Raw genomic sequence first — 26,171 nt, forward strand, 5'->3', positions numbered from 1 at the left:
CCAAAGACTTGATATGAATGTTGTGCCGGTACCTCGAGATGTTACCATTTTATTTGAATTTTGTGATTTGAGCATTGCAATTAATTTGGTTTTGTTCTCTATTCAATTATGATATCTGCTTCTGCAGTTTCTTCCAACATGAACAATATGTTAGTGTTGAATGGGTCAAATTTTAAGGATTGTGAAGATTATATTTTGATTGCTCTGGGTTGCATGGATCTGGAATACGCGCTAAGGATTGAGCAACCTACTTCTCCTACAGACGGTTGTACTTCTTATCAAAAGAGAAACTACGAGAAGTAGGAATAATCGAATCGTGTAAGTCTACTGATCGTTGGGTTTAGCATCCCAGAAGCCTTTCGAGGCACTGCATCTGAGTATATCACTAAGGCCAGTGAATATCTTGCCAAAATTAAGGAACGTTTTGTGAAAAACGATAAGGTTGAGACAAGCGTGCTTGATCTCAATAAATAAGGGCAAGGGCAACATAAGGGATCACATTATGAAAATGTCTCACGTTGCTTCACTTAAGATTGAATTCTAAAGACTTGTTTGTGCATTTGGTGTTGCACATCTGGTCAGTATCTCAAGAAATAAAGTAAAGGGCATTAAGAAAAAGTGTATTGAGAATGCTGCTATGGATAAGGGTTAATCACAAAGGTAACAGCATAAGGACAATGATAGTTGTTTTTTTTTGTGGTAGACATGGATATAAAAAAGAAGAATTGTGACAAATATCACGCATGACGTGCAAAGGAAATTACAATTCTTGTTTTGGTCTGTTCTGAAGTTAATTTAGCTTTAGTCCCTAATGATATTTAGTGGGTAGATTTTGGTGCTACTACTCACATAAGGTTATCAATGCAAAGGCTGTCTGAGCTACCGAAAGTCAATTAATGTTGAAAGATACATCTAAGTGTGATATGACAAATCGGTGCAAGTATAAACTATTGGGCATTATAGATTGTTATTAAAGACTAGAATTTTTTGGTTTTGAAGGATACTTTATTGTACTGTCTTTTAGACAAAATTTGGTTTCTATTTCTGCTTTGGACAAATTTGGTTTTTCTTGTTCATTCAGAAATAGTAAAGTTCTTCCTTCAAATAATGCTAATATTATGGGCACTGTTTCCTTAAGTGCATATAACAATCATTGTATGCTCAATTATGTTACTTCGTATTCAAAAGCTTTACATGTTGAATAAAAATGGACTAAGAAAATTAAATAATGAAAATTTGGTTAATTTATGACACAAGTGTTTTGGTTATATCTCAAATAAAGGATTGTGAGACTTGTGTCAGATGTTATATTGAATACACTTATCTTTTCAGAACTTGATTTGTGTATTTAATGTATCAAAGGAAAGCAAGCCAAACATAAGAAATTAGGTGCCAATAAAGCTATACATTTTAGAACTGATATATACAGACATTTGTGGTTCATTCCCTTCGGTTTCTTGGAATGATCAACAATATTTTATATCATTCATAGGCGAATATTCTTGTTTTTGGCACCTATATTTAATCTATTTAAAATCTGGGTCATTAGACAAGTTCAAAATATTCAGGGCTGATGTTAAGTTCCAACTCAACAAAGGCATTAAGAAAATCAAATCTGACCGTGGTGGCGAATACTACGACAAAAATGACTGTTCAGGTGAACAATGTCAAAGACCTTTTGCCTTCTATTTGGAAGAGTGTCGGATCGTCCTTTTGTAGACCATGCCGGGATCGCCTAGCATGAGTGGTGTAGCTAAAAGACGAAATAAAACTCTTAAAGATATATGAAGGAGTATGATTTATCATTCTTCCTTGTCACATGCTTTGGAGAGAGGCATTAAAGACTGTAGCATACATTCTCACTTTGGTTATTCAGAAAAATTTAGGGATTTTTAAATTTTATGATCACACAAAAGGAACTAATTTTGGGACGAGAAATATAGTATTCCTTGAGGATGTTGAGTTTTGGGTGAAGAATGTGTTAAGGAACATTACTTTTGAGGAGGAGTCTGCATAGACACCTACTACTGCTTCTGACAATGATCAGGTATCAATTACTATCTTTGAAGAAGAAGCATATTAAGAACCTCAAGATGATATTGTTGTAAACATTCAATCTCATGTGGATGATATCATTTAAAGTCAATCTCAACAACCTCAATTAAGATTCTCGTCAATGATCACAAATTTTATGAAGTAGTTCTTTCATTTGGATTCAGAAAGAATGCTATTGATGGTTGTGTGTATCACAAGTTCAGTGGGAGCATATACATCCTCTTTTGTATTTGGAATTGAAAGAAATAAATTTTGATTATCACAGAAGGAATATATAGTGAAAATGTGCTTAAAGTATTTGAGATGCATAATTGCAAGTAAAGAAGTACCCCTATGACTAAGGGAGACAAACCTAGTCTCATTCAGTGCTCTAAGATAAATCTTGAGATTTAGAAAATGCAGAAGGTTCCATATGCTTTGGCTATTGGGAGCCTAATGTGTACTCAAGTATGTATTAGACCCAATTTGGTTTTTATTGTTAATATGTTGGGCAGATATCTCGGTAACCCAATATGGATCATTAGGAAGCAGCAAAACGGGTTATGAGATACTACAGAGAACTAAGCATTACATGCTCACATAAAGAAAATCAGATCATTTGGAGAGATCATTAGATATTTTGATTCTGATTTTGTTAGATGCCAATACAGTAAATGATTCATTTTAGGTTACGTATGTCTGTTGGTTGTGGAGCCATTTCGTGGAGAAGTGCTGAGCAAACACTTATAGCTACTTCTGCCATGACAACAGAATTCGTAACTTGTTTTTGGGGCATCTAGTTATTGAATATAATTGCAAAATTTTGTCACTAGGCTGCATATTGTTAAAGGTATTGAAAGACCACTTAAGTTATGTTGTGACAATAACTCTGCAGTATTATATTCTAAAGCAACAGGAGCTTCCTGGTTGTTAAATAAAGGGTCCGGAATGGACAAATACATATAGAGCATAAGGGAATGGATTTGATGATTACAAATCTAGTCATTAAGGGACTATCACCCAAGGTCTTTCATGGGCATGTAGCCTAAATGGGTGTTATGTTGTTTAAGGATACTTCCGATTAGTGGGAGTAGTTTTGGTTATTGCTCTATATTGTGTGTTGGACATTTGTTATAAAACTCATGTTATTCTCTGCAGAAATAAAGTATTATGTTTTGTCCATTATTTTTGGTTTGATCTCATTTCGGGAGGACTAGTTGGAAATAGGCATGTATGATCACCTTGCATGAAATTTTCATGCTACACTCCATAATTGATCTGTTGTTGATTATATTTGCATATGTGATTACTGATGGGTTTAATCATGAAAAAATATGGTGACTGCCCCTTTAGTCCTATGTCGATATGGTTGATAATAAGATTGTTCGGAAATTCACTATGTGATACTAGCATATTTGAGCGCTCATTCGGTTTGTACACATTTATTTGGTGTCATGTGTTGCCCAAGTGGGAGATTGTTAGAAATTTGGGCTTCCACATGACTAATTTAATGTGTATGGCTATCTTTTGGTTGCCCAATTAAAGTGATCTATTAAAGATTAAAGTTTGGGCTAAAAGTGTATTTATTTGTTATGGAAATAAGTGTAGATGCCATATGGGATTTTCTATTTGATGAGGGACCGAATAGAAAAAAAAGGGGTTTATATTTAATATAAATATAAGCTAGGGTTATGGTCCCCAGACCTCAGAAGAACATTCGATATCTATGTATTCTCTCGGCAGATTATTCTGAAGAATGTTTCTGATTATTTGGAAGATCCATAGCCGCTGCAAAGCAATTCCGCCGTTCAATTCGTCATGGATCAAGGTACGCTTCCGCTCTACAGTTTATGCTCCTTCTCCGTCGTTCTCAGTTAATCATCATAGAGAGCTTTATGTAATTATTCACTCAATTATTCCAACACATGACACTATTGTATATTTTCATTTGAGCTCTTTTACTAGAGGTATACTCCCACTCATGCTCCGCCACTATTAAATGGTGCTAGTTGTGAATTTTATTAAGTGGCTAGCCCCTGAACTAACTACCAAGCAAACTATAGCCAGGCCATGGATTTTCCAAATATTTCTCTCACCCGACATGGGAACGGATGCTCGCAAAGGAGACTCTTTAAACTCAACTCTCCAATCTCAAAATTTGATTTCTAACTATTACAAATGGCCCCAATTTTAGATGTAGGGTTTGGGAGGTAAAAAGGATAAAAAAAAATCCAGAATCCAATAGACTCCCAAAGAAACGTTTCTAGTATAGAAGGACGGAGGAAATATTTTAAACAGTTCAATACCTTAAAAATATTAGTCACACACCTAAAAATATAACAATTCAAAACAAAAAAAATCAAAATCTAACACAGTACTGTATTCATTACTTAATCCCTAAAATTTCACTAATCCAATACCTTAAAACTTAAACAATTCAATACCTACAAAAATACAACACCTAATAAATTAAGTTAAATACCTGGAAATTGAAATTAACACACGACAAAATACAAACCAATAATATTTAAATGAAACAAAGCAACAATATTCATTATAAAGATCGAAAGCAAATAATAAAAATTAAATCAACACACAACAAAATACAAATCAAACAAGCAAATAATATTCATTACAAAGATCCAAAGCAAATCATTTATAATATATCATTCCTCAGCTATTAGGAGTCATGATTAACTTTTATTGTAAATGTTATGCAGCCCCCGACATTCCACAATCTCATTTCACTCACATTTCATGGGATGGGATCAAATTAATAAGTGAAATTGTCAAAAATCAAAGCAAATCTCAGTCATTGGATATTGTGATGTAACCCGTTAGATTAATGTCACGTTTCTAATAATATAGTTCGGCTAATAATGTAACGCGTTTTTGTCTAATAATGTAGATGTGTAGTCTAATAATGTAGCTCAGCTAATAATGTAACGCTTTTAGTGTAATAATGTAGCTCGGATACTATTATCACAACTATCCAATCTAAAGATCCAAAGTCTGAGATTTGCTTTGATTTTTGACAGGATTTCACTTATTGACCATAGTGCACCCCCACATTTTATTATAAGAATGGGTCTCCCATTTAACTATCTTTTTACACTCACTTTCCTTAATATTTCTTAAAACTTTTGCCGAACTCGACTGGAACACCTAATGAGAGATGGAGGTGTATATTATACTTTTATTTGACTAAGAACAAATTAATGAATATAAAATTAAAATTGAATTTTAATACGATTTCTTGTTAAAATTGATCGCTTCGTCTGTACAACAAAAAACAGGTGAAGATAAAATCTTTTAACTGAACCCGACCAAAAACCGGTCTTTTAGTTCTCCATTCTTGACGAAACTGGTTAAAAATGATTCCCTTTTTGAGTTAATGGAGACTAAAAAACCAAAAAAATGGGCTTACTAATATGTAGTACTCTCTCTGTCCAAAAATCGTCTCATTTTCCCATTTTGAAATCTCAACAAATAATAGTGTCATTTTTTAAAATGAAAAGTTTACTCCTCCTGTTTAATTCACTTTTTCTCCTCTCTGTCATTATTTTATTCACTTTTTCTCTTATCTCTCAAACGTTGCCTGTTTTTTCTCATCATCTCTAATTTTACCAATTTCTCATTAAAACTTATAATATTCACAAATTAGACTATTTTTTTTAGAGTGAACTATATAAATAGTACTCCCTCTGTCCCAACTAAGTTGAGTCAAAACTTTTGGACACGAAAATTAAGAATTGTGTTGAAAAGTAGGAGAAAACAATAAAATAGAAAAGATAAAGAGAGAGTAAAGTAAGTGATGAAATAAAGTAAGAGTGATTGGATGTTTTATATTTTGTCAAAGAAGGAATACGACTCAACTTAGTTAGGAAATCTCAAAAAGGAATACGGCTCAACTTAATTGGGACGGAGGGAGTACTCCCTGATCTTTTACTTTTGCACAAAAATGGTACCTGGTCTTTGTTTTATATCGTTTTTGGTACCTAAAAGTCACATTTTTAGTACCTAATGCAAATTTTCACCGCAAAATACCCCATAAGAATCACATTTTTCACATTTTTGCCATGGAGGGCATTTTTGGGCATACACAAAAAGTGAACCTAAAATGAAATATATATATATTTTCTTCTATACTACTATTATTATTAATTATTATTAATATCATTATTATGATATTATAAATTAATATTTATCTTTTTTTCAAGCAATTCAAATTATGTCTCGTCCTTAATTATACTTAATTATTATTATAACACTAATAATTCATAATTAATAAATAATTATAATCAAATTATTTAAATTATGAATCATATAATAAAAAATTATAATAATAAAAATTATTATTATTTGGTTTTATTAATAACTAATCAATTTAACTTTAATAAAATTTAAAATTATGAATTATATTTATAATGATATAAAATTATTGAATATTTTTAATTCGGTGTTTTAGTCTATATAAAAAATTAAAGTAAAAAATTTTATTTGACTTAATTAGTTTAAACAATCGATGTAATTATATATTATTTTTCTTAATTTATATTATGAACGTCAATTAGGTGCATGTATAAAATACACTAAAAGAAGAAGAAAAAGAAAAAAAAAAGAAAAGTAGATAAAATAGAAACTAAGAAGAAAAAAGGAAAATAGAAAAAAAAAAATTCATATTTTTTAAAATTTCTAAATATACCTTCTATAACTCAAAAACCCATATGATTTTGTAAATTGTATTTAATAGAGATATTTCGTAGTCCACTCCTATTTTAGTTTCACCTCCAACGACGGTGAACAAACAGGGTCACCGAGATAACTCAAGAGAAGAACCCGGCCACCACTGCCACCGCCCTCTGACCTCTCTTCAGCATCCAGGTTATTTTTTTATCTGGTTGAAAACAAATTTATTAAGAGCATTTACTGGCTACAAATTTCTGGTTTGAAACCACTTTTGATGATTAAATTCTAGCGGCTTCAGATGAACTAACTTTGCAATAATGTTTGTGTGATTTTACTCTCTTACATGAACTGACCTAGCTCAGTAATCATTTCCAATTCAATTTCCTTTAGTTGTTGATAACTTGCTGAGTGCACCCCAGGTGTTTGATTAAATGCTCAACTGATCAAGAAAATGGCAGCTCTAGCGTTTGCTCCATCTGTCTCTCCTCCGTGGCACCTCGATTCCGTTTCACTCGGATCCCATTTCGTGCCTAAACTTGAACTTAGTGTGAGCACAAGGAGACGATGCATCGAAAAACCCGTTGTTTCGACCTCATGTTCGGCATCTCCCCACAAAATAATCCGTGATCCGAGGCTAGACAAGCATGTGGTGAAGCAGAAAAAGATACGATTCGTTCAAAAGCTTAAGACACTTCTCCTTTCTAAACCCGAGCACTTCATGCCTATTCAAGTTCTCTACAAATGCCGCGGCTACTTGTCTTTGCCCAAATCCCGCTCCATCCTACCAATGATTCGTCGTTATCCCACTGTGTTCGAGCTCTTCTACATTCCCACTCCTCCTACTCCGTTCCATGCTGCTGGCCCTCTCTCTCAGCTCTGCGTCCGCCTAACCCCACCAGCTGCAGCCCTTGCCAAGAAAGAATCAGATCTCAAGAAATCTATGGCTATTTCTTTGGCAGCTAAACTCCAAAAGCTGTTAATGCTCGCCTCCCCATATCACCGCCTTTTGTTACACAAGCTCGTGCATTTGGCTCCCGACCTAGGCCTTCCTGTCAACTTTCGCTCCCGTCTCTGCAATGACCATCCGGATAGGTTTAAAGTCGTGGACACTTCTTACGGTCGCGCTCTTGAGCTTGTTTCGTGGGACTCCAGTTTGGCCGAAGCGTTGCCATGGCGGGAGGAGGACAGCAAGTCTCGTGGTCTGATAGTTGACAGGCCGTTAAAATTCAAACATCTGAGGCTGCGGAAGGGGCTGAATATCAAGAGGTGGCATCACGAGTATTTGATAAAGTTTAAGGATCTCCCGGATGTGTGCCCATACACTAGCAATCCGGAAGAATTGGCGAGAGAGTCAATGAGGGCAGAGAAGAGAGCTTGTGCTGTGGTGAGGGAGGTTTTAGGGATGACTATGGAGAAGAGGACGTTGGTGGATCATTTGACGCATTTTAGGAAGGAGTTTGGGCTGTCGAACAAGGTGAGAGGAATGTTGGTAAGGCACCCGGAGCTGTTTTACATAAGCTTGAAGGGGCAGAGAGACTCGGTGTTTCTTGTGGAGGGCTATAGTGAGAAGGGCAGACTGCTGGAGAAGAATGACATAATCGCGATAAAGGATGAGATGATGAAACTGGTGTTACAAGGAAAGAGGCTGCGGCGGAACGAGGTTATGAGCAACAACTCTGATCATCATCAAAATTACATCCTAACTGTGGATAATCAAGTGGATGAAGATGATGAGTATGATGATGGACTAGATGATCTCTTCCAAGTAGAAGATTTTACTTCTGATGATGATGACGACGATGGTGATGGTGAAAGTGAAGGGCATCAAGAGATAGGGGAATTTTGGAGCGCTGAGGAAACTCCATTGCTACAATATCATAATGCTTGTGATTTAGAACCCTGGTAGTGTCATCAAGTTTTCCCCCAAATCCATATAAATCGTGTATTTTATCTACCTTCTTGTATATTACTAATGAAATGACACGAAATGAAACCAAAGATATAGTAATTAATTCATAAAAATTGATATCAAAGGGATCATTTCAATATATTAGATAAGTAATTTCCATATCAATTCTTCTGTATTTGAATTATATGAAATATTTCTGTGTATCAAGATTTCGGTCCAAAAATATTCTATATTTCGGCCACCTGGGATTTGGGAAATTTTGATCCAAATATTGCAATTCCGATCCGGAAGCGCTTCCTATCGGAAAGTGCAAATTTAAATGGAAAAGTTGGAGATTTAATTGTGATGTTGATTTAATAACACGACTGTTCTTTCATACCAAATTTTAATAGTCACATTATGTTGATTTTATAAGCATTTGTCTAGTTAGAGTGAAATAGCTAATACTCCGTCCCAGATAATTTATCCCATTTTTCCATTTCGGTGCTTCTCACATAATTTATCTCATTTCACTTTTTAGCATTTTTGGTAGTGCACCTCATATTCCACAACTCATTCCTACTCACATTTTATTATAAAACTAATATATAAAAGTAAGACTCACATTCTACTAACTTTTTCAATTCACTTTTCATTATATTTATTAAAACCCGTGTCTGGCCAAAGTGAGACGAATTATCTGGGACGGAGGGAGTAATAAAGAGTGAAATACAAAAATAGTCTCTGGACTATCAGTTTATCTCGCCAATAGTTCATGAACTTTAAAAATTTCTCTAGTAGTCCCTGAAATAAGTGTTTATTTCAAAATTGGTCCTTTTGCACTGTTTTCTTCCGAAATGCCCTTTTAGGCTGCTGAGCAATTTCGTCTTTTCACATTTTAACTGTTTCAAATGATATTATTTCAATGATGTACTATATCTTATATTATTTCAAAATTATCTTCTTCTTCCCTTTGTCATCCTTCAAAATTAACTGTTTCAATGATGTACTATATCTTATATTATTCAAAATTATCTTCTTATTTCAAAATTAACTGTTTCAAATGGAAGAAGAAGATAATTTTGAAAAAAATATCAGATTTAGTAAATCATTAAAATGTGTAAAGACGAAATTGCCCAACAGCCCAAAAGGGCATATTCGGAAGAAAACAATGCAAAAGGACCAATTTTGAAATAAACCCTTAGTTCAGGAACTACTAGAGATATTTTTAAAGTCCAGGAATATTCTGGACCAAATTTATATTTCGGTCATATATTTATGACCAAAATTGTACTCCCTCCGTCTCATAGTAGATGTCACACTATCCTTTTTAGTTTGTCCAATAAAAGATGTCACATTTCCTCTTTTGGAAAAAATTTCCTCTCACATTAATTATAAAATTATATTTTCTATCACCACTTAACATACAAAACAATATCTCCTAAAATCTCGTATCATCTCCCAAGTGTGCCATTCTTTGGACCGGAGGGAGTTCTACTTTGCTCTAAATATTATCTGAATCCTTCATTGCTTCTATTAATTCCGACTCTTTCAAAATTGATTGATGATTTTGCCACTAAAAAGAGTGAAGGAAAACATTTAACAAATACTCCCTCCGTCCGCCAATAAGAGTCCCGTTTTACCATTTTCGGACGTCCGCGAATAGGAGTCCCGGTTGCCCTTTCCATATTTGGATAAATTAAATACCCTTACTCATTCACTTAAATTACAAAAATGGCATACCCAAAAATAATTCAACAATTAATTTTCTCCCCTCCATACTCTATTCTCGATTTACACATCCACTTCCTCACCCTCTCTCCCCCTCATCTCTCACTACCGATTCTGTCTCAAGAACCCTAAATCGCCGCCGCCTCCTCCTCCCACCCAAATCGCCTCCTCCTGCGCTTAAATGGAACCACCCACGCCATCTCTCCTTTCACCCATTCCTCCGATTTCCCCAAATCGGAAAATCTATTGGAAGACATCATGGGATGATATCCCAGTGGAGATGGAGTCCGAATTCATGGGCCTTCCCTCAGAATCGCCAGATCTGGAGGATCTAGACGCCGATTTGTTGATTGTGCCCGACACACCAGACTATAAGCTGGGCTCTTGGTGGGAGAGCGATTCTGTCTCCACCATTGTCCCTGAATCTCCATTGACGGAGCTCGATCCGTTCCCAACTGTAGTCCCTGAAACTCCGGCCACCAAGCGACGGAGGAGGCATCCAGTAGAGGAGGAGGAGTGGTTCAAGAGCTTCTTGGTGATGCTCTTGCCTGGCATGGCGGATCTTCTCTGAATTTGTGAGTTTACTGAGAGCCACCCTCTATCTAGGGTTTGGAGGTTCTTAGGTTTGATTGCTTTGGGGTTTTTATGGGCTATGGTTGTCTTGTGTTTGAGCCACCCCCAATTTGGGTTAGGAGGCACTAAATCTGTTGTTTTATGTGTATTGCCATATGATGAAATATTTTCTGAGGTTAATGTTGCTGCATTGAGGTTGCTTTGATGGATATGTTGGTGTTGCCTTGTGGATATGATTTTGTGGTGCTTGATTTGTGTCTGTCTCTGCAATATGGTGAAGTATGCAATGTTTAGCCACCCCCAATTTGGGTTAGGAGGCATTAAATCTGTTGTTTGATGTGTAATGCCATATGCTGAAATATTTTCAGAGGGTAATGTTGATGCATTGAGGTTGCTTTGATGGATGTGTTGGTGTTGTCTTGTGGATTGATAAATATTTAGCCACCCCTTTAGAGGTTTGGAGGTTGTTCCTGCCCCATGATGAAGCTTTTCTGAGTACTTGGTTGGGGTTATTTTGATGGTAATGTTGGTGCTGCTTGTGATTTGATTTGGTGGTGCTTGGTTCTGTTGGTGTTGCCTTGTGGATTGATTTGGTGGTGCTTGGTTCTGTTGGTGTTGCCTTGTGGATTGATTTGATGGTGCTTGATTTGTGTATCTATGCAATATGGTGAATTATGCAATGTTCAGCCACCCCTTTAGAGGTTTGGAGGCTATTCCTGCTCTATGATGAAGCTTTTCTGAGGGCTTGGTATTAAACATCAGTGAATATGTGCATTACATGTTCTTTGCACTATTTCTACATACAAAACACAAAAAATCAGCACCTACTACCCAAAAATATAAGGCCTGATTTCAAAAACACATCATTGCATCCCCCTATCTATTTAGAACCCAAAAGCAGTAGACAAAGGTCCGATGTCATATGCACCACCTGCATTGTTCTCTGGTAGCTGTAAGTACTCCAGCACATCTCTCACAAGCTTCTCATCCACATCCAATGCATTAGGCAGCCCCTCTGTTCTTTCCAACCTGTCTTTGTTAATGTGAGGGACTTTGTAGTTGTTCTCACCCCTGAATATCAGAATTTGAGTAAGGCAAGCCTGCAATGAGAGGAAAACCTTGTTTAGGGTCTGTGGTGATAGCTCTTCATAAGAGCTATACACATTTCCCAACAATTCATCAACAGTAGAGCATGGTTTCTCATGCTGCAGTGTTTGAATAGCCCGGAAAAAGCCAAGGTCTAGTATGTTGGTGTCAGGTGAATTGGCTGGTTGACAAATCAGTTGGATTTTAAATCCATCTGAATTTGCTACATCCTCAAATTCAGGATCCACACTATTTATGTGGGGTGTGGCATTGTCTTGCTGGATGAAAATTTCTTTGCTTGCCTAATCTGGCCACTTGGCCTTAATAGCTGGTACAATCTGTAAACCAAAAGTAAATATTCCTAGATGATGATCTTTATATAAACAGGTAAGATCTGATAGGTTGGGAAAAGTAGCATACCTTGTGGACTAGGCAGTCTCTCATCACATTCTTATTGACTGCTGGAATTGGTTTAGTCTCAAGTGTGCCTCTAGGCCTATTCTTTGATTTTCTTTTTGCTGGTACCACTTCAGTGAAAGGAAAAATACCCAACTTTCCATCAAATTTGGTCTGGCCATCCGGGCCAAATACAGGTCTACATACTGCACACATGAACATCACTTTGGTGATAAACCTCTTTGACTTGCATGCACTATATGGCTCATCTTCATCCGACAAGAGGTAGTACCTGTCTGTTGTCTTAGTCATAAAGAACCATTTTTCATCTATGTGGACTATATTGTGCATGCTTTGAAACTGAACTCTACCAGCAGATATGGTAGGTAGAAGTTGACTAAGACACCATTTCAACCTAGCTAACTTGTTCACTTCAGTCAATGCAGGTTTTATAGCATTTGTATGTGGCTTGAGTTTACCCTCCTTAATCCACTAACTAACTGTACTCTTACTTACTGACAATTTATTTGCCATTTTTCTAATGGAAGACCTTTCAAGCACAGATAAATTTCTAACCTTTTCTTCATCTAGGTCCAACTTGTCTGAATTTTGATATCCTTTAACTTTACCTTCCATGTGTGCAGGTTCCTCCCTTTGCATCTGCTCTTTTGCTGCCTTCCACATCCTGTAAACAGTCTTTCTACTGATGCCAAACTCCTCTGCCACCTCCGTCACTGCCCCTTTTATGAGCACTCCATCAGTGCTATGCTTAAGGAGGAATTGCACCACCAAGTTCTTCCTACTGCTGCTTAAGTGTAGACTCTGTCTTGACCCCTCCTCCATCCCAATGATGAAGCTTTTCTGAGGGAAATGGTAATGTAAAATGTTTGGGTTTTTTGTTTTTTTGGGAGGTTGGTGGAGGTTGTGTTAAATGCAGCCTTGTTAATGTATTTATAGGGGTACTGCAAATTCTGAAATTTAGGGTAAATTTTAGTTCAAATTTTCCTCTAAAATGTTTAAGAGGGAATCTGAATTTTTTTGTAATCCCTCCTTGTAATCTGAACAGGTTTCGGTACATATGTGAAATGGAAGACAACTTTTTGTGTTAATCCATCTTATTTTCAGTTTTTCAGAAATTTAAATTAGGAATAATAAATCTAAAACTAAAAATAATTAAATTTAAAAATTAAAAAAAAATATCAAATCTGTCCCAGAAATAAAAAGAATAAGCTTTGTAATCAACAAATACTTTAAGTGGGTCCCAAATTCCACTATCACACTCCATTTATTACACACCCAATCTTTTCTTAAAACCCGCGCCGTTGGTGAATGAGACTCTTATTGCCGGACGGAGGGAGTATGTAACAGCAAGGAAACAATCGTCTATATCACATGTTTAAGACAGCAAAGAGTTGAATATAAATTATTTACAAAGCAACATTATTTTTGGAATCCCAGTCAAACGTAGTGTGCAGTAGAAATAATATATAAAGGTTGACAACTCCCTATAATGAAATATGAGTACTTAAATGCTTAACTGGATATGATGCCTCATAACAAATCTATGTAATAAAGTGACAACCATATAAATCCGTATTTTTTCTACGAATCCCGAATTATTGTATGATTAATACCTTTAGATTTTAAGATCTGATACAAACATATGACAAATAACTTCAATAAAAAATATTAACACAACGTCAACATTATCAAAATCTATCGATCCAGATCATTGTTTGGAGTTTATACAATATATAGAGATTGTATTTGATTACATCTCTAGTCCCATAATGTTAATTTCCAGTAACTCTACGAATCAATAGGGAAAGTCCGATATTTTTTACCACATTACGTAAATACTCCATCTGTCTCATTAGAAATGAAACGTTTTCTTTTTGGTTTGTCCCATTAAAAATGAAACATTTTTAAAAATGGAAACAATCATCTCTCTACTTTTTCTTCTCTCTTACTTTACTCTCACTTCATTAACTCACAAAATAACACTACATAAAATCTTGTTTTGAAAAGCAAATGTTGCATATTTAGTGGACAGATGGAGTATATAAGATTTCTTGTATCCGGAAGTTCCCTTAAATTCAATTTTTGGCTACCTAAAAACTGATTCTTTAACATCATAAGTTGTTTTTATTTAGATTTTTTTAACAAAAGACGATGTGTAAAGTTCATAGTAAGTTTTTTTTAATGAATAAACGACTTTGTTTTGATACTCCATTAAAAACAATATTTTGTCTATTCAAAAGCCACATCAATTTTGATCTGAAAAGAATTGAAATTCGGTAGAAATTCCAAAATCACGAGAGTTATGAAAAACAAAATTCACTAAATGATAAACAAACAATCATTTTAATATTAAGGAGAAAATCTCAAATTCAAATCCGTTATACCAATAGCTCCAGAAAATGACAGCAAAAAATCAATACAAAAGTAGAAGTACCAAAAATAACATGAGAAAATAGAAATGAAAATGTTGAGAGCATCTTTGTGTGTTAGGTGCAACAATGACCTTGCAACAGTAAAAGGGAGAATTGGACACCTTGCTTACAACTTACCTTCTTCATATAATTCTGCTCTTCAATGGAGATCATTAGACTTATTCATGATGTATATGCAGAAATGAGAGAAGCTACAATGGTATAACTCTTTCATATATAGTGATCCCATAAAATCCAGATACATAAGAATGCCATACAAACTTCAAACTGGGACACAAGATAATGCCCGTTGAAACGCTATCACATACAATTATTCATCATTCGCAACCAAAAATTGAAGAACACTCACAGCTAATGCACCAGCTGTGCACCAGCATAGAAACTTGATTTGATAATTGTAAACACAAAGCTATTCAATCAAATCCCATCTACAATCTACAACAATGTGGAGAAGCTACAGAAACATTAGACATTCGAGCTTTGCTCACTTTCAATAGGCTCTATCAATTGTTTGCCAATATGGAAGGTATGGCATCACTAGTGTTGCCAAGTACCATAGCGCGAATACTATTTCTCCCTACAAACTTACCACTTTCGAACCTCAAACTTGACACCCTTTTCTTGGATCCGGACTTAGATTCACCACCCTCCTCAACAAGAAACCTAGACTCGCCATCAGGGCCGGACATCAATTCCATCAGATTGCTTCGGACCCCCAAGTCAGAGTGCACTCTCCGTGGGGTTGACAATGGCGTTCCATCTTTGGAAACATCATCATCAACACCCTTGATAGCCTTTCTTGTTGGCGTTTGCACCGGCTTGCCAACAGTATCCACCATCAGACAAGGATTAGCAATACCATTCCAAGAATGAAGTGGGACTAATCTACTCAACTCACTCAAACACTGAACCACCTCCTTCATCGACGGCCTCCTCTCCCTACAAGACCTCACACATTTGGCAGCCACCACAGCCAAGGTGGAACCGTCCTTAGGCGGCATAACCCTCGGATCATACACAGACAGAAATTTCCCCCTCCTAATCAACGGTATAGCCCAATCCACAATGGAAGGAGGCGAATACGCAACATCAATGGCCTTCCTCCCACTAATAATCTCAAGAAGCAATATCCCAAAACTAAAGATATCAGTTTTTGTGCTAAGATTATCAGGGGTTACATAGCTAGGATCAAGATACCCCATTGTCCCAGCAGGTGGAGTTGATTTCAACCTAGAATCATCCACACACCTCAAAGCCAGACCAAAATCCCCCAATCTGGCATTGAAATTTCTATCAATCAAAACATTAGCAGATTTAATATCTCTATGAATTACAGGCGGATTCAAAGAATGCAACACATCGACAGCTTTAGCAATCTGCAAAGCCAATTTGATCCTCCTCCCCCAATTTGGGGGCCGTGAGGTGGAATGCAAAACATCAAAAAGTGTACCGTTGCTCATGAATTCGACTACCAAAAGGCGATCTTGGGAGGGATTTTTGGTGAATCCGACGAGATTGACTAATCTAGGGCTCTGCAGCTTGGACAAGATATCGAATTCGTTCTCGAATTCGGTAGAATTCTCGGGCAGTCTGTGAGGGGCTCTGGAGGGTTTTTTGACGGCGACGAGGCGGCCGCTGCGGAGGACGCCTTTGTAGACGAGGCCGTGGCTGCCCCTGCCGAGGAGAGTGGCGGCGGAGAAGTTGTCGGTGGCCAATTCGAGATCTTTGTAGTTGAATTCTTGGAGTTTGATGGGTTTTTTGAGAGTGGGGTTATCGTGGGAGGATGTTGAGGCGAGGTGGGAATCGGTGACGGAGATGGATGATTCTGCTTTACAGGAAAGATAACCCATCGTTATTCCTTCAACTACTGTTGTAAGTGATGTTGAATTCGAGCATATATGTTTGCTTTGCTACTGAGGGGAAAGGGAAAGGGAAAGGGAAAGGGAAAGGGAAAGGGAATGGGAAATGGAGAGGGAGAGATGGTTGGTGGTGTGGAGCTGTAGATTGTAAATTGATCGATTTGGGAGTTGACTGAATGGATAAGGAGATCCAAGACTAAATCATTTGGAATTGGATTTATGAAATTGAATGAAGAAGAAAACTAATCTAAAGAAGATTAGATTATCATGTGGTGCTTCAATTTGAAGGGATCAAATGTCCAACTATGTTTGTTGATTCCCGCATTTCAAAGGGAGTAGTACGAATTTTCAATGCTTAAATGAGGACTTATTCATTTTCAGCGCGTAATAAATCGGGCACGGTGCTCGCCCGGTCTTCGGTTTTTGTCATTTTACTAGTCAATAAACTTAAATTACAAAATAAGAAACCAACTAATAACAGAACATTTATAAGTACAAACTTATACTCGTCTTGTCCTTTGAAATTAACCATATTTCATTTTTTTAATTAGAAATGGCCGATTTATTTATATTACTCTCTCCGCGTCTCATTCAAGATGTTCACATTCTTAGCATTAAAGAATATTAAGACGAATTGCGTCTCATTCAAGATGTTCACATTCTTAGCACTAAAAAATATTAAGATAAATTGTTAGGTGAAGTAAATAGAGAGAAAAAGGTTGTTGAATATTTAAATAGGGAGAGAATACTTAATTTCCTAATATAGAAAGTGGACATCTTGAGTGAAACTGATGGAGTAACTTTTTTCTCCTTTTTTAGTTACGCATTAAAATCCGTGCCAACCTTAAATGGCCTATTTCTATGGAACGAAGAAAATATAAAAGAAACTTACTCATTTCATCCTATTCAAGATGTCCACGTTCGTGAATGACATGGAAATTTAGGTGGACTAGTTGAGTATAATAAAGTAGAATGAAAAAAGATGATTGCATATTTTTAATTAGGAGAGAGGAGGAGAAATTTTGTTTCCAAAAATGGAAAGTGGGCATCTTGAGTGGGACAAACTAAGAGCACCCGCAATAGGGGTGCGCGATCAGCGAATGCCACCCCAGCGGGCATTGTTGAGCGTGATTTTCCATTACTTTTTTACAATTATCCCACTCCTATATACACCCTCCGGTCCCCATTAAATGTCTCATATTTCCTTATTTGGACGGTCGCCAATAAATGTCTCATTTCACTTTTACCATTTTTAGCAGTGGACTTCACATTTTATTATAAAACTAGGACCACATTCTACTAACTTTTTCTACCCACTTTTCTTAACAAAGTCAAACAATTTCTTAAAATCCGCACCGATTAAACATGGGACATTTAATGGGGGGACCAGAGGGAGTATACATCTCATTATTCTCCATTTCATCACACCTCTCTCTCAATTTTCTCTTTTTCCAAATAATGACTCCCTGAACACCGGAGAGTCAACATTCCCCAATGGGTCCCAGTTTCTCGGTGGTTCCTAGTTCCTGAGCCGGAACTAATTTCCCGGCGGCTACACTCCCTTCTAAGGTTGCGACTAGATTTTTCCAAGGTTTACCGAACCGGCGGTTAAACTAAAATCGTAACGGGCGATTACAGTTCCGAACTGAAATCGTTAGAATTTATTCAAACCGAAACCGTCGATTTTCGAACCGTGGTTCGGTTCAGGTTCAAAAATTTTTGAACCTGAACCGTGCCGGAACCGCGAAGAACCGCGAAAAACCGCCGGAAAACTGTGAAACCAAGTTGGAACCGCAAAAAACTGGCGGTTTGGAACCAAAACTGCTGGAAAATCGCCGGTTCAAAACCAAAACTGAAACCTACGGTTTTGGAACCGGAACCGCAAAACACCCTCGCAGTTAGGTTCCGGTTCGGCAATTTCCAAAACCGAAACCGGCAGTTTCGAATCGTAACCGCCGGTTCCAGAACCGTGGGCACCTCTAGCGGCGACTACCCTCCCTACCCCAGCGGCTACCCTTCCTTCCGAGGCAACTACGCCGATGTCAACAGACCGCTCAACCCCATCGTTGTACGGGGACAATGTCTATCGGCCCAATATACGGGATCGTCGATCCTGGTGGCCTATCCTATATTCAGTAATGACTCCTTGTCGCTGTCAAACTTAGATATTCTCCATACAGGGAGAATCCTTAGCCGAGGGTAGGGAGAAGGGGAGGGGGAAGGGAAGGCAATGGTGTGCGAGCCATATCATCCCGAGGGTCTGTCCAAGAGGATGAACTACACTCTCTAGAGGCACTTGCTATTGCAAACTGTTGGGTCGATCCTGGGCCAATAGGGATAATGGGGATGATAGGGTTGCCTGATGCCGGTCGGGGCTGATGGGGATGTTGGGGATGATGCCGACGAGTGATGGAACGAGCTTGTAGAATTTTTTTTAATTGTAGAATTTTTTTAATTTTAATGAATGATAGTTTTTTTCTATATTTTTTTCTTCAATTAATTTCGTTTTGTTATTTCATACTCCCTCCATTCTCAAAGAATATATACTTTAGGTTCGACACGAGTTTAAATGCAAAATTGATAATGTAAAAGAGAGGTGGAAAGAAATATTAATTAAAGAATTGTTAGTGGGGAATGAGTCCCACCTCATTAGAAAGAAAAGAGTTTCCAAAATTAGAAAGTGTATATTCTTGTGGGACGTGCTAAAAATGGAAGAATGCATATTTTTATGGGACGGAGTGAGTATTTGATAAACACCAACAGTAAAAATGAATTATAGAAATCATGATGTGGAAATTGAGATAGGATGGGCTAAAGATAGGTTGGATGATTAAAATGCTGACGTGGCAGGTGGAAATTGGAGATGGGTTGAAGATGAATCGTTTCGGGTAGTTCCTTTAGAATGTGGAACATGCATGCCCTTTATAGTTGATAAACACCAACAATTATAATGAATAATTTCGGTAATAGTAGATGTAAATAGTTCCTTTTTTTTAAATATAAAAATTTCTACATTTTCAATAAAATTGAAATATGGACTAAAATACAATTTATATTTTCTATATCATGAAAATTACTACGTTTCAATAATTAATATGGTACCGAGTGGATTTAAATATGTCATTAGTTTAGTCTTGAAAAAAATCAAAAAATTAGGGTTTCTTTTCTTCAGCTTCGCTGCTTCTTTGTTATGCTCTGCTGATTAAAAATAAAGGTTATACTCAGCCACTCTGCTGCTACAACACTCCAGCTATAGCTGCTATTGATGTAGTTGTTATTGCTACAATTGTTCTATTCTCCCGCCGCGGCTCTCCCATTCTACTGACCTTTGCTAATGTGCTTAGCATTTGCATCTACTCCTTATTATCATGTCTAATTCTAGATCATCTATAGGAACCACCATTAAGTTCAATGTGTCCAGCCATTTGCTTTGGTCTTATGCTTTTCTTCTATATTTGGGATCACATACGAGAAAGTCATGTTCGAAGTCTACCAGTCGTACCAAATATAACTCTTTTGATAATTCAATTGTTTGCTGACGGTCGAGGTTTGTATGGTGGGCGTGGTTGTGGCCGAGGCCAAGGTCGAGGTCGTGGGTTTCATGAACGGCCATGCAATCATCGTGGTCGTGTGAACCATGAGTCTGATGAAGTTGGAAGCAGTTTGGCAGACCAAATTGGGTTAACAACACAACGTTTACCACACCAAGTTCTTCATTTACTACTGTCGACTATACCTCTAGAGATGTGTTTATTGTGTCTACTGGTAAGTCTTATATGTTAGGTCTGAATGCCTCTACCCATATCACTGGTAGAAAATCGTGTTTCACATCTTTTTCTCCAGCCTCTCTTCCATTTGATCGTCTTGCTAATGGAACATATTCCCCGGTAAACGACAATGATGTTGTAAAGTAGAGGCACTTCTTTTTGGCACAAAGTTATTTAGTGTATTAAGTGGGTAGGTATTAAAGTAGATAAAGTAATAGAGGAATAGAAAAGTGGAGAAAATAAAGTAGAAAACTGAATAAAATAGTGAGAATAAAGTAGGAAAGAAAAAGTGAGTGAAATGATTCAACTATAAAGGAAATTCATGAAATGAAAAAATGACTCAACTACCAAGAGACGGAGAAAGTAATATGGAACTATTTGCATCTACTATTCCTTTTAGCGGTCAATTACATAAATTACATATAAGATAAAATGAAATTACAATTGTATACCAAGAGAAAAATACAAGATGAAATGTTATAATTTATCTACGATATTAACCTTACAATTTCACATAGACTGGAGGCTGGTTATGGCTTTCAGGTTACAATGTTGACGACACTCTACAGGAATACCTCCCAAGGGTTATTCCTGAGAATTAATTATAAGTTATAGTTCAACTAAATCTGTTTAATCCAGAGTGCAAAAGTACCTCCATATTTTGACCTGAGCTGTGGTGTATCTGAGCACCTAACTCAACTTGAAGTTTGTTAGTGTCAATAGACTCAATACACTCACATTATGTCGGATCCAAGTGCCAGCTGATTTCCAATTCACTGCAATTAATGAAATCCTTGACTTGATTTAGAGCTGCATATCGATGTTGTAATAGCAAGTGCTGCGAATTCTCTGCTTGTTCCTGGTTCTTGCCACTTCTTTTCCGCGGCAATTTTTTTGAGATGCTTTTCCACTTTGCTTCAAATTGATAAGCTACATCAACATGTGTGGAAATGACCGTGTTACAAGTCAATACATGATAGGATGCCATACACACATGCTTACCAAGTCGAATAAAAATACAGTGATTGAGATGGCAGAGATAGAATTAAAGCATCAGTATGTTACATAGTTAAAGAGATTTTTCTAGGAAACCTAAATTGTAATGTGTCCTATTAAAACTCTAAAATACTTTAAGGGTATGCATGTTCTTCCACACTCTAAAAGGCCACTTTTAGCAGTTAAAACTATATTTAGTCGCAAAGTGCTAGCAAGGAGTTTATGTTGAACATCTTTATACTCCCTCCGTCCCAAAAGAATATGCACTTTTGGTTGGAAACGGGTTTTAATGCACAATTGGTAAAGTAAGATAGATGTAGAAAGAAAAGGTAATGAAAGTATTGTTAGTGGAGAATGGGTCCCACCACATTAGAGAGAAAAGAGTTCCCAAAATTAGAAAGTGCATATTCTCGTGGGATGGACTAAAAAGGAAAAAAATGCAAATTCTTGTGGGACAGAGGGAGTATATGACAGAAGTGTATGTGATAAATGGAGAAATTTAGACATTACAATGTGATAAGTCAGGAGACTGCATCACCCATCTTGTCTGAGTTATACATTGGACATACAATAATTCCCCAGAACAAATAAAGATAGTAAGTCAAACACACTCTTCACTAAAGCAGTACATAGTGTTGACTGCGCAAGTGATCGCTTATGATGAAGGAACATTATAATTCATCATACTTTTTTCTCATGAAAGTGAAATGGTCATTATTGTTATTTGGTTTGTAAACACACGTATCATATGTTGATATGCTTCTTGTTATTTCTAAACCTGTATAAGGAAATCTTATAGCTCATAACTCTCATAAAAAGGAACACACCCACAACAGACAAGCACAAGCACACACAATCTCAATAATAAGGCACAGCTAAAAGATATAAGATGGGAGCAAAAGGTTTTCCTGAAGAGATTGACATAGAAAAATTATTGCTAAACATAGCTCCATGTTTAACCTTTATGCATCCTAATCCAGGTCAAACTATTACGTGGGCTAGCTATAAGTTTAAACCACCATGGTTGAGGATACACGTGAACTACCAAGTGCACATAAGTAGACTTGCTATAGTATAAACAACTAAAATGCCCTTTTTGTGGAACTTCAACATCCAAATAAGATTGAAATGTTAATCACGATTTTGAATATAAAAAAGCTCCCCTTTTTTTTCTGGAGGAACATCATTCATATGATTTAATATGGTCTGAATGACATATACTGTTATGACTTATGAGTACAGTAAACTCAGGCAGAAACGGAAGACAGCCAGGAAGATAATAGAATATTTGCACTACATTCCTCTAATACATATTTTCATTAAATTAAACGGTCACGATGGTTGAAGCTTTATTGTGTAGATTCTAGAAGAGTGTAGAAAAGCCATTGCACTAGTAAAACGAATATGTGAATACCACTGTGGATTTTTGCTAGAAAAGTATGAATTTGCAGATATTTCCGACTGATCTTTCAATGACTTTTAAATGGCTTAGTTACCTTTACTTTTATCCGCAAATCCCTGTATAAGACATGCACAAGTCCACGGCCTTCCAGCAGTCGAGGCTTTCGCACCACCTATTAACTCTCCGTTGTGCTGTTTCAAGCTACAAAAGAGAAAAACTCAGTGAAAGGAACATCATAGCATTAGACACATATCCTAGAGAAGCAACACACTAGCATTTATCAGGCTAATATTTGTGCTAATTGAGCTAGGTTTTTAAAAAAACTTAAATCAACACAAAAATTACAATTTAACTTATAGATATAGATTAAAATTACACAAAATTCACTGATGACACACTAAATATGCACCAATTAATGTTCATATGCAGAAACGGCGGTCGAAAAAATCCCAAGCAAATTTTAGATTAAAACAAGAAATAAATTCAAATTTTCGACCATAAATTCTGGACTATACCAATGAGAAAGTAGAGAGGAGAATTTGATACCGGCGAGAGAAATTATTGGTGACACCGACATAAGTCTTGATGGGCGGATTGGTGGAGAGGATTAGATAAACAGTCCAGGGATTCTTAGGTGGAGATGAGGGTTTCTTCGGAGATTGGACTTGGGCCAAAATATTTGGTGGGGAATTGGGTGTTTTGGCAAAGGGAGGAACAGTATTTGAATGGGGTTTCAGTGATCTGAATGTTCTTGACAATGGCGTCGCCATGATCGAAAATGGCGTTGATTGCTTTAGTGCCGTTTGGTTGAATATCGGCAACGGAAATGAATCAAAGAAAAAGAATACTTTTAAATTTACATTTTACTACCATTATTTGGTAAATAATCTACTGTGTTAAATTTCAAAAAACTATTTTCGTAGTACTCCCTCCATCCCATTGAAGATGACTCACTTTCCTTTTTAGTTTGTCCCAACTAAGATAACTCATTACTTAAAATGAAAACACATTTATCTCTACTTAATTCTCTCTCTCTTATTTTACTCTCTCCTCTCAACACACAAAATAAATTTGCATAAAATCCCGTGCCGCCCAAGAAATGGGTCATCTTCCTTGGGACGGATGGAGTATTAGTTAATACTACTCCTTCTCAGTTTAATGCAATTTAAGGCATGAATTTTAAGAAATGGTTAGAGTGTGTAATGATTGGAGTTTAGGAGTGAAATTTAAGGCATGGATTTTAAGAAATGATTGGAGTGTGTAATGATTGGAATGAGACAATGATTGTTAGAGTGTACTCCCTCGGTCCACAAAAAATAGATCACTTTCTAAAAATGAAAAGTTTATCTCTCATACTTTTCCCACTTTTTCTTCCCTCTCTCATACTTTACTCACTTTTTCTCTCTCTCTCTCTTACTTTACCTACTTTTTCTCCCCATCTCTCTTACTTTACCAATTCTACATTAAAACCCGTGCCGAACAACAATAGATCTATTGTTTGTGGACGGAGGGAGTATAATAATTGAAGTGAGGTAGTGAAAGTGTGACCCTTTTGACTTTTTATATGTTTAAGATTTTGTTTTGTTTTATTTTTATGAAAGTAATTAGTAATGGCATTTGAGGGTAAATTTCATCAACAATGAGGTTAAATTTTATATCCAAATATGATAAATTCTAAATGAGACTATTAAACAAGGACAGATGAAAATGTGAAAATAGGAATCATAAACTGAGACAGAGAGAGTACTTCTGATGTAAATCAAATAATGTTAATTCCACTCCAAGATATCTCCTATTTTTTCATATTATTTTATCTATCAATTAATCATTAAAGTTTAATTATTATATATTAGTTGATAGATATACATGTGGAGTGAAGGCATACAATGAGCCACATTGGATCTGGTGTCTGATTCAAATTGTCATTGCCTATCAAGACAATGTCCAAATTTTTTTATCCTACCACCGTTATCTTCGTCTATGAAATAGCTTCGCGTGGGTACCTTGTACGCCTCAATCGGAGCTCGGATGAAGAAGTTATAGTCATTTGACGAAAGCTGCACGGAGCAGTGCGAACCCGTCGAAAACGCCCGACCCGGACGTTTTTGGACTAAAAAACGCGCAGGTCCAATAGAAAGTGTTTCCCATTAAATTAAAAATATTCAATTGATTTAATTAGTTTGAACAATTTATTTAATCAGATATTTTGTCCTTAATTTATATGAATGTCAATTAGGTGTATGTATAAAATACTAAAAAAAAAACCAAAGAAGAGGAAATATGAACTAAGTAGAAAAAGGAAAGAAGAAAGAGAAAAAAAAGAAATCACATGTTTAGTACTCCCTCCGTTCCTTCATAGTTGAGTCATTTTTCCATTTTGGGAAGTTTCTTCATAGCTGAGGAACGGAGGGAGTACCAAACATGTGATTTTCTCTACTTTACCCTCTCTTATTTTATTCTCTCTACTTTATTCACTTTATATTTTATTCTCTCTATCTTTTCTTCTTTTATTTTTATCTATTTATTTAAAACACCCAACATTCATTTCTAAAAAATCCGTGCCGATAAGTTTCGCCTCAACTATGAAGAAACGAGGGAGTACTATTTAATTGAAAATTTCAAAGATACCCTTTATGACTCAAAAATCACATTTGGTACCAAATGATATTTTTGTCACGAGGTACCAAAATGATATAAAACAAAAATCATATACCATTTTTGTGCGAAAGTGAAAGATTAGATACTCCATCCATCCCTCTGTAGCTGAGTCGTGTTCTTTTTTTCAGTTGTCCCCCTGTAGCTGAGTCATTTTCTATTTTGGTAAAAAACATTAACTTTTCTTCTCTCTTACTTTATTCTCTCTTCATCTCTCCAACTTTTTCCTTTTCTACTTTATTCTTCCTTCACTAACTCGCTTTTAACACAATTTTTTAAATCTCGTGTAAAAAAAAAATACCTCTACTAAAGAAGGACTGAGAGAGTACTATTTGTGTAGTTCACTCTAATTAGTAAAGTAAGTAATTACCATTAATTATAAGATAGTGCTCATATTTTTTCGATCTAATTCAACCAATTCAAGATTTATACTTCTCTGTCTATCATTAGGAGTCCCGCTTTACTATTTTAGTCCATCCACTATAAGAGGTTTCGGTATACTATTTTAGTCCATCCGCCATTAAGAGTCCTGGTTCACTTTTACTATAAATGGTAGGTGGACCTCACTTTCCACTAACTCATTTCACCCACATTCTATTATAAAATTATAATAATGGACCCTACATTCTACTATCTTTTCTT

General features: G+C 36.2%; 3 protein-coding genes across 4 annotated transcripts; 1 reads left to right on the forward strand and 2 right to left on the reverse strand.

Annotated features, from left to right (window-relative positions):
- The first annotated feature begins 6,735 nt into the window (after nt 1–6,735).
- Nucleotides 6,736–8,785, forward strand: LOC125218826 (protein WHAT'S THIS FACTOR 1, chloroplastic). The gene is made up of 2 exons (XM_048120604.1): nt 6,736–6,918; nt 7,143–8,785. Exon 2 carries the CDS (start codon nt 7,175–7,177, stop codon nt 8,627–8,629), a length of 1,455 nt encoding a protein of 484 aa, XP_047976561.1. The 5' UTR covers nt 6,736–6,918; nt 7,143–7,174; the 3' UTR covers nt 8,630–8,785.
- Nucleotides 8,786–15,039: 6,254 nt separating this feature from the next.
- Nucleotides 15,040–17,033, reverse strand: LOC125185103 (serine/threonine-protein kinase-like protein At3g51990). The gene has a single exon (XM_048081581.1). It carries the CDS (start codon nt 16,698–16,700, stop codon nt 15,354–15,356), a length of 1,347 nt encoding a protein of 448 aa, XP_047937538.1. The 5' UTR covers nt 16,701–17,033; the 3' UTR covers nt 15,040–15,353.
- Nucleotides 17,034–20,833: 3,800 nt separating this feature from the next.
- Nucleotides 20,834–23,696, reverse strand: LOC125219979 (structure-specific endonuclease subunit SLX1). 2 transcript variants are annotated; one of them, XM_048122077.1, is made up of 4 exons: nt 23,421–23,696; nt 22,969–23,075; nt 21,215–21,406; nt 20,834–21,067 (listed from the first exon to the last, which is right to left on the reverse strand). In XM_048122077.1, exons 1-3 carry the CDS (start codon nt 23,642–23,644, stop codon nt 21,216–21,218), a joined length of 522 nt encoding a protein of 173 aa, XP_047978034.1. In that variant the 5' UTR covers nt 23,645–23,696; the 3' UTR covers nt 20,834–21,067; nt 21,215. The 2 variants fall into 2 exon arrangements, with proteins under 2 accessions (XP_047978034.1, XP_047978035.1); XM_048122078.1 differs by having other exon boundaries at nt 20,834–21,406; nt 23,390–23,529.
- Nucleotides 23,697–26,171: the final 2,475 nt, after the last annotated feature.

Source organism: Salvia hispanica, chromosome 4 (assembly GCF_023119035.1).
Source record: "Salvia hispanica cultivar TCC Black 2014 chromosome 4, UniMelb_Shisp_WGS_1.0, whole genome shotgun sequence".
NCBI classification, from domain to species: Eukaryota; Viridiplantae; Streptophyta; class Magnoliopsida; order Lamiales; family Lamiaceae; genus Salvia; species Salvia hispanica.

Bases quoted from the DNA above. Each gene is read 5' to 3' on its own strand.
- LOC125218826 (XM_048120604.1), top strand. From the start codon at position 7,175: ATGGCAGCTCTAGCGTTTGCTCCATCTGTCTCTCCTCCGTGGCACCTC.
- LOC125185103 (XM_048081581.1), bottom strand. From the start codon at position 16,700: ATGGGTTATCTTTCCTGTAAAGCAGAATCATCCATCTCCGTCACCGAT.
- LOC125219979 (XM_048122077.1), bottom strand. From the start codon at position 23,644: ATGGCGACGCCATTGTCAAGAACATTCAGATCACTGAAACCCCATTCA. The intron at 23,076-23,420 runs GTATCAAATTCT...TCTCTTTTGTAG, and splicing joins ACCAATAATTTCTCTCGCCG to CTTGAAACAGCACAACGGAG. The intron at 21,407-22,968 runs GTAACTAAGCCA...ATGTTGATGTAG, and splicing joins ATTTGCGGATAAAAGTAAAG to CTTATCAATTTGAAGCAAAG.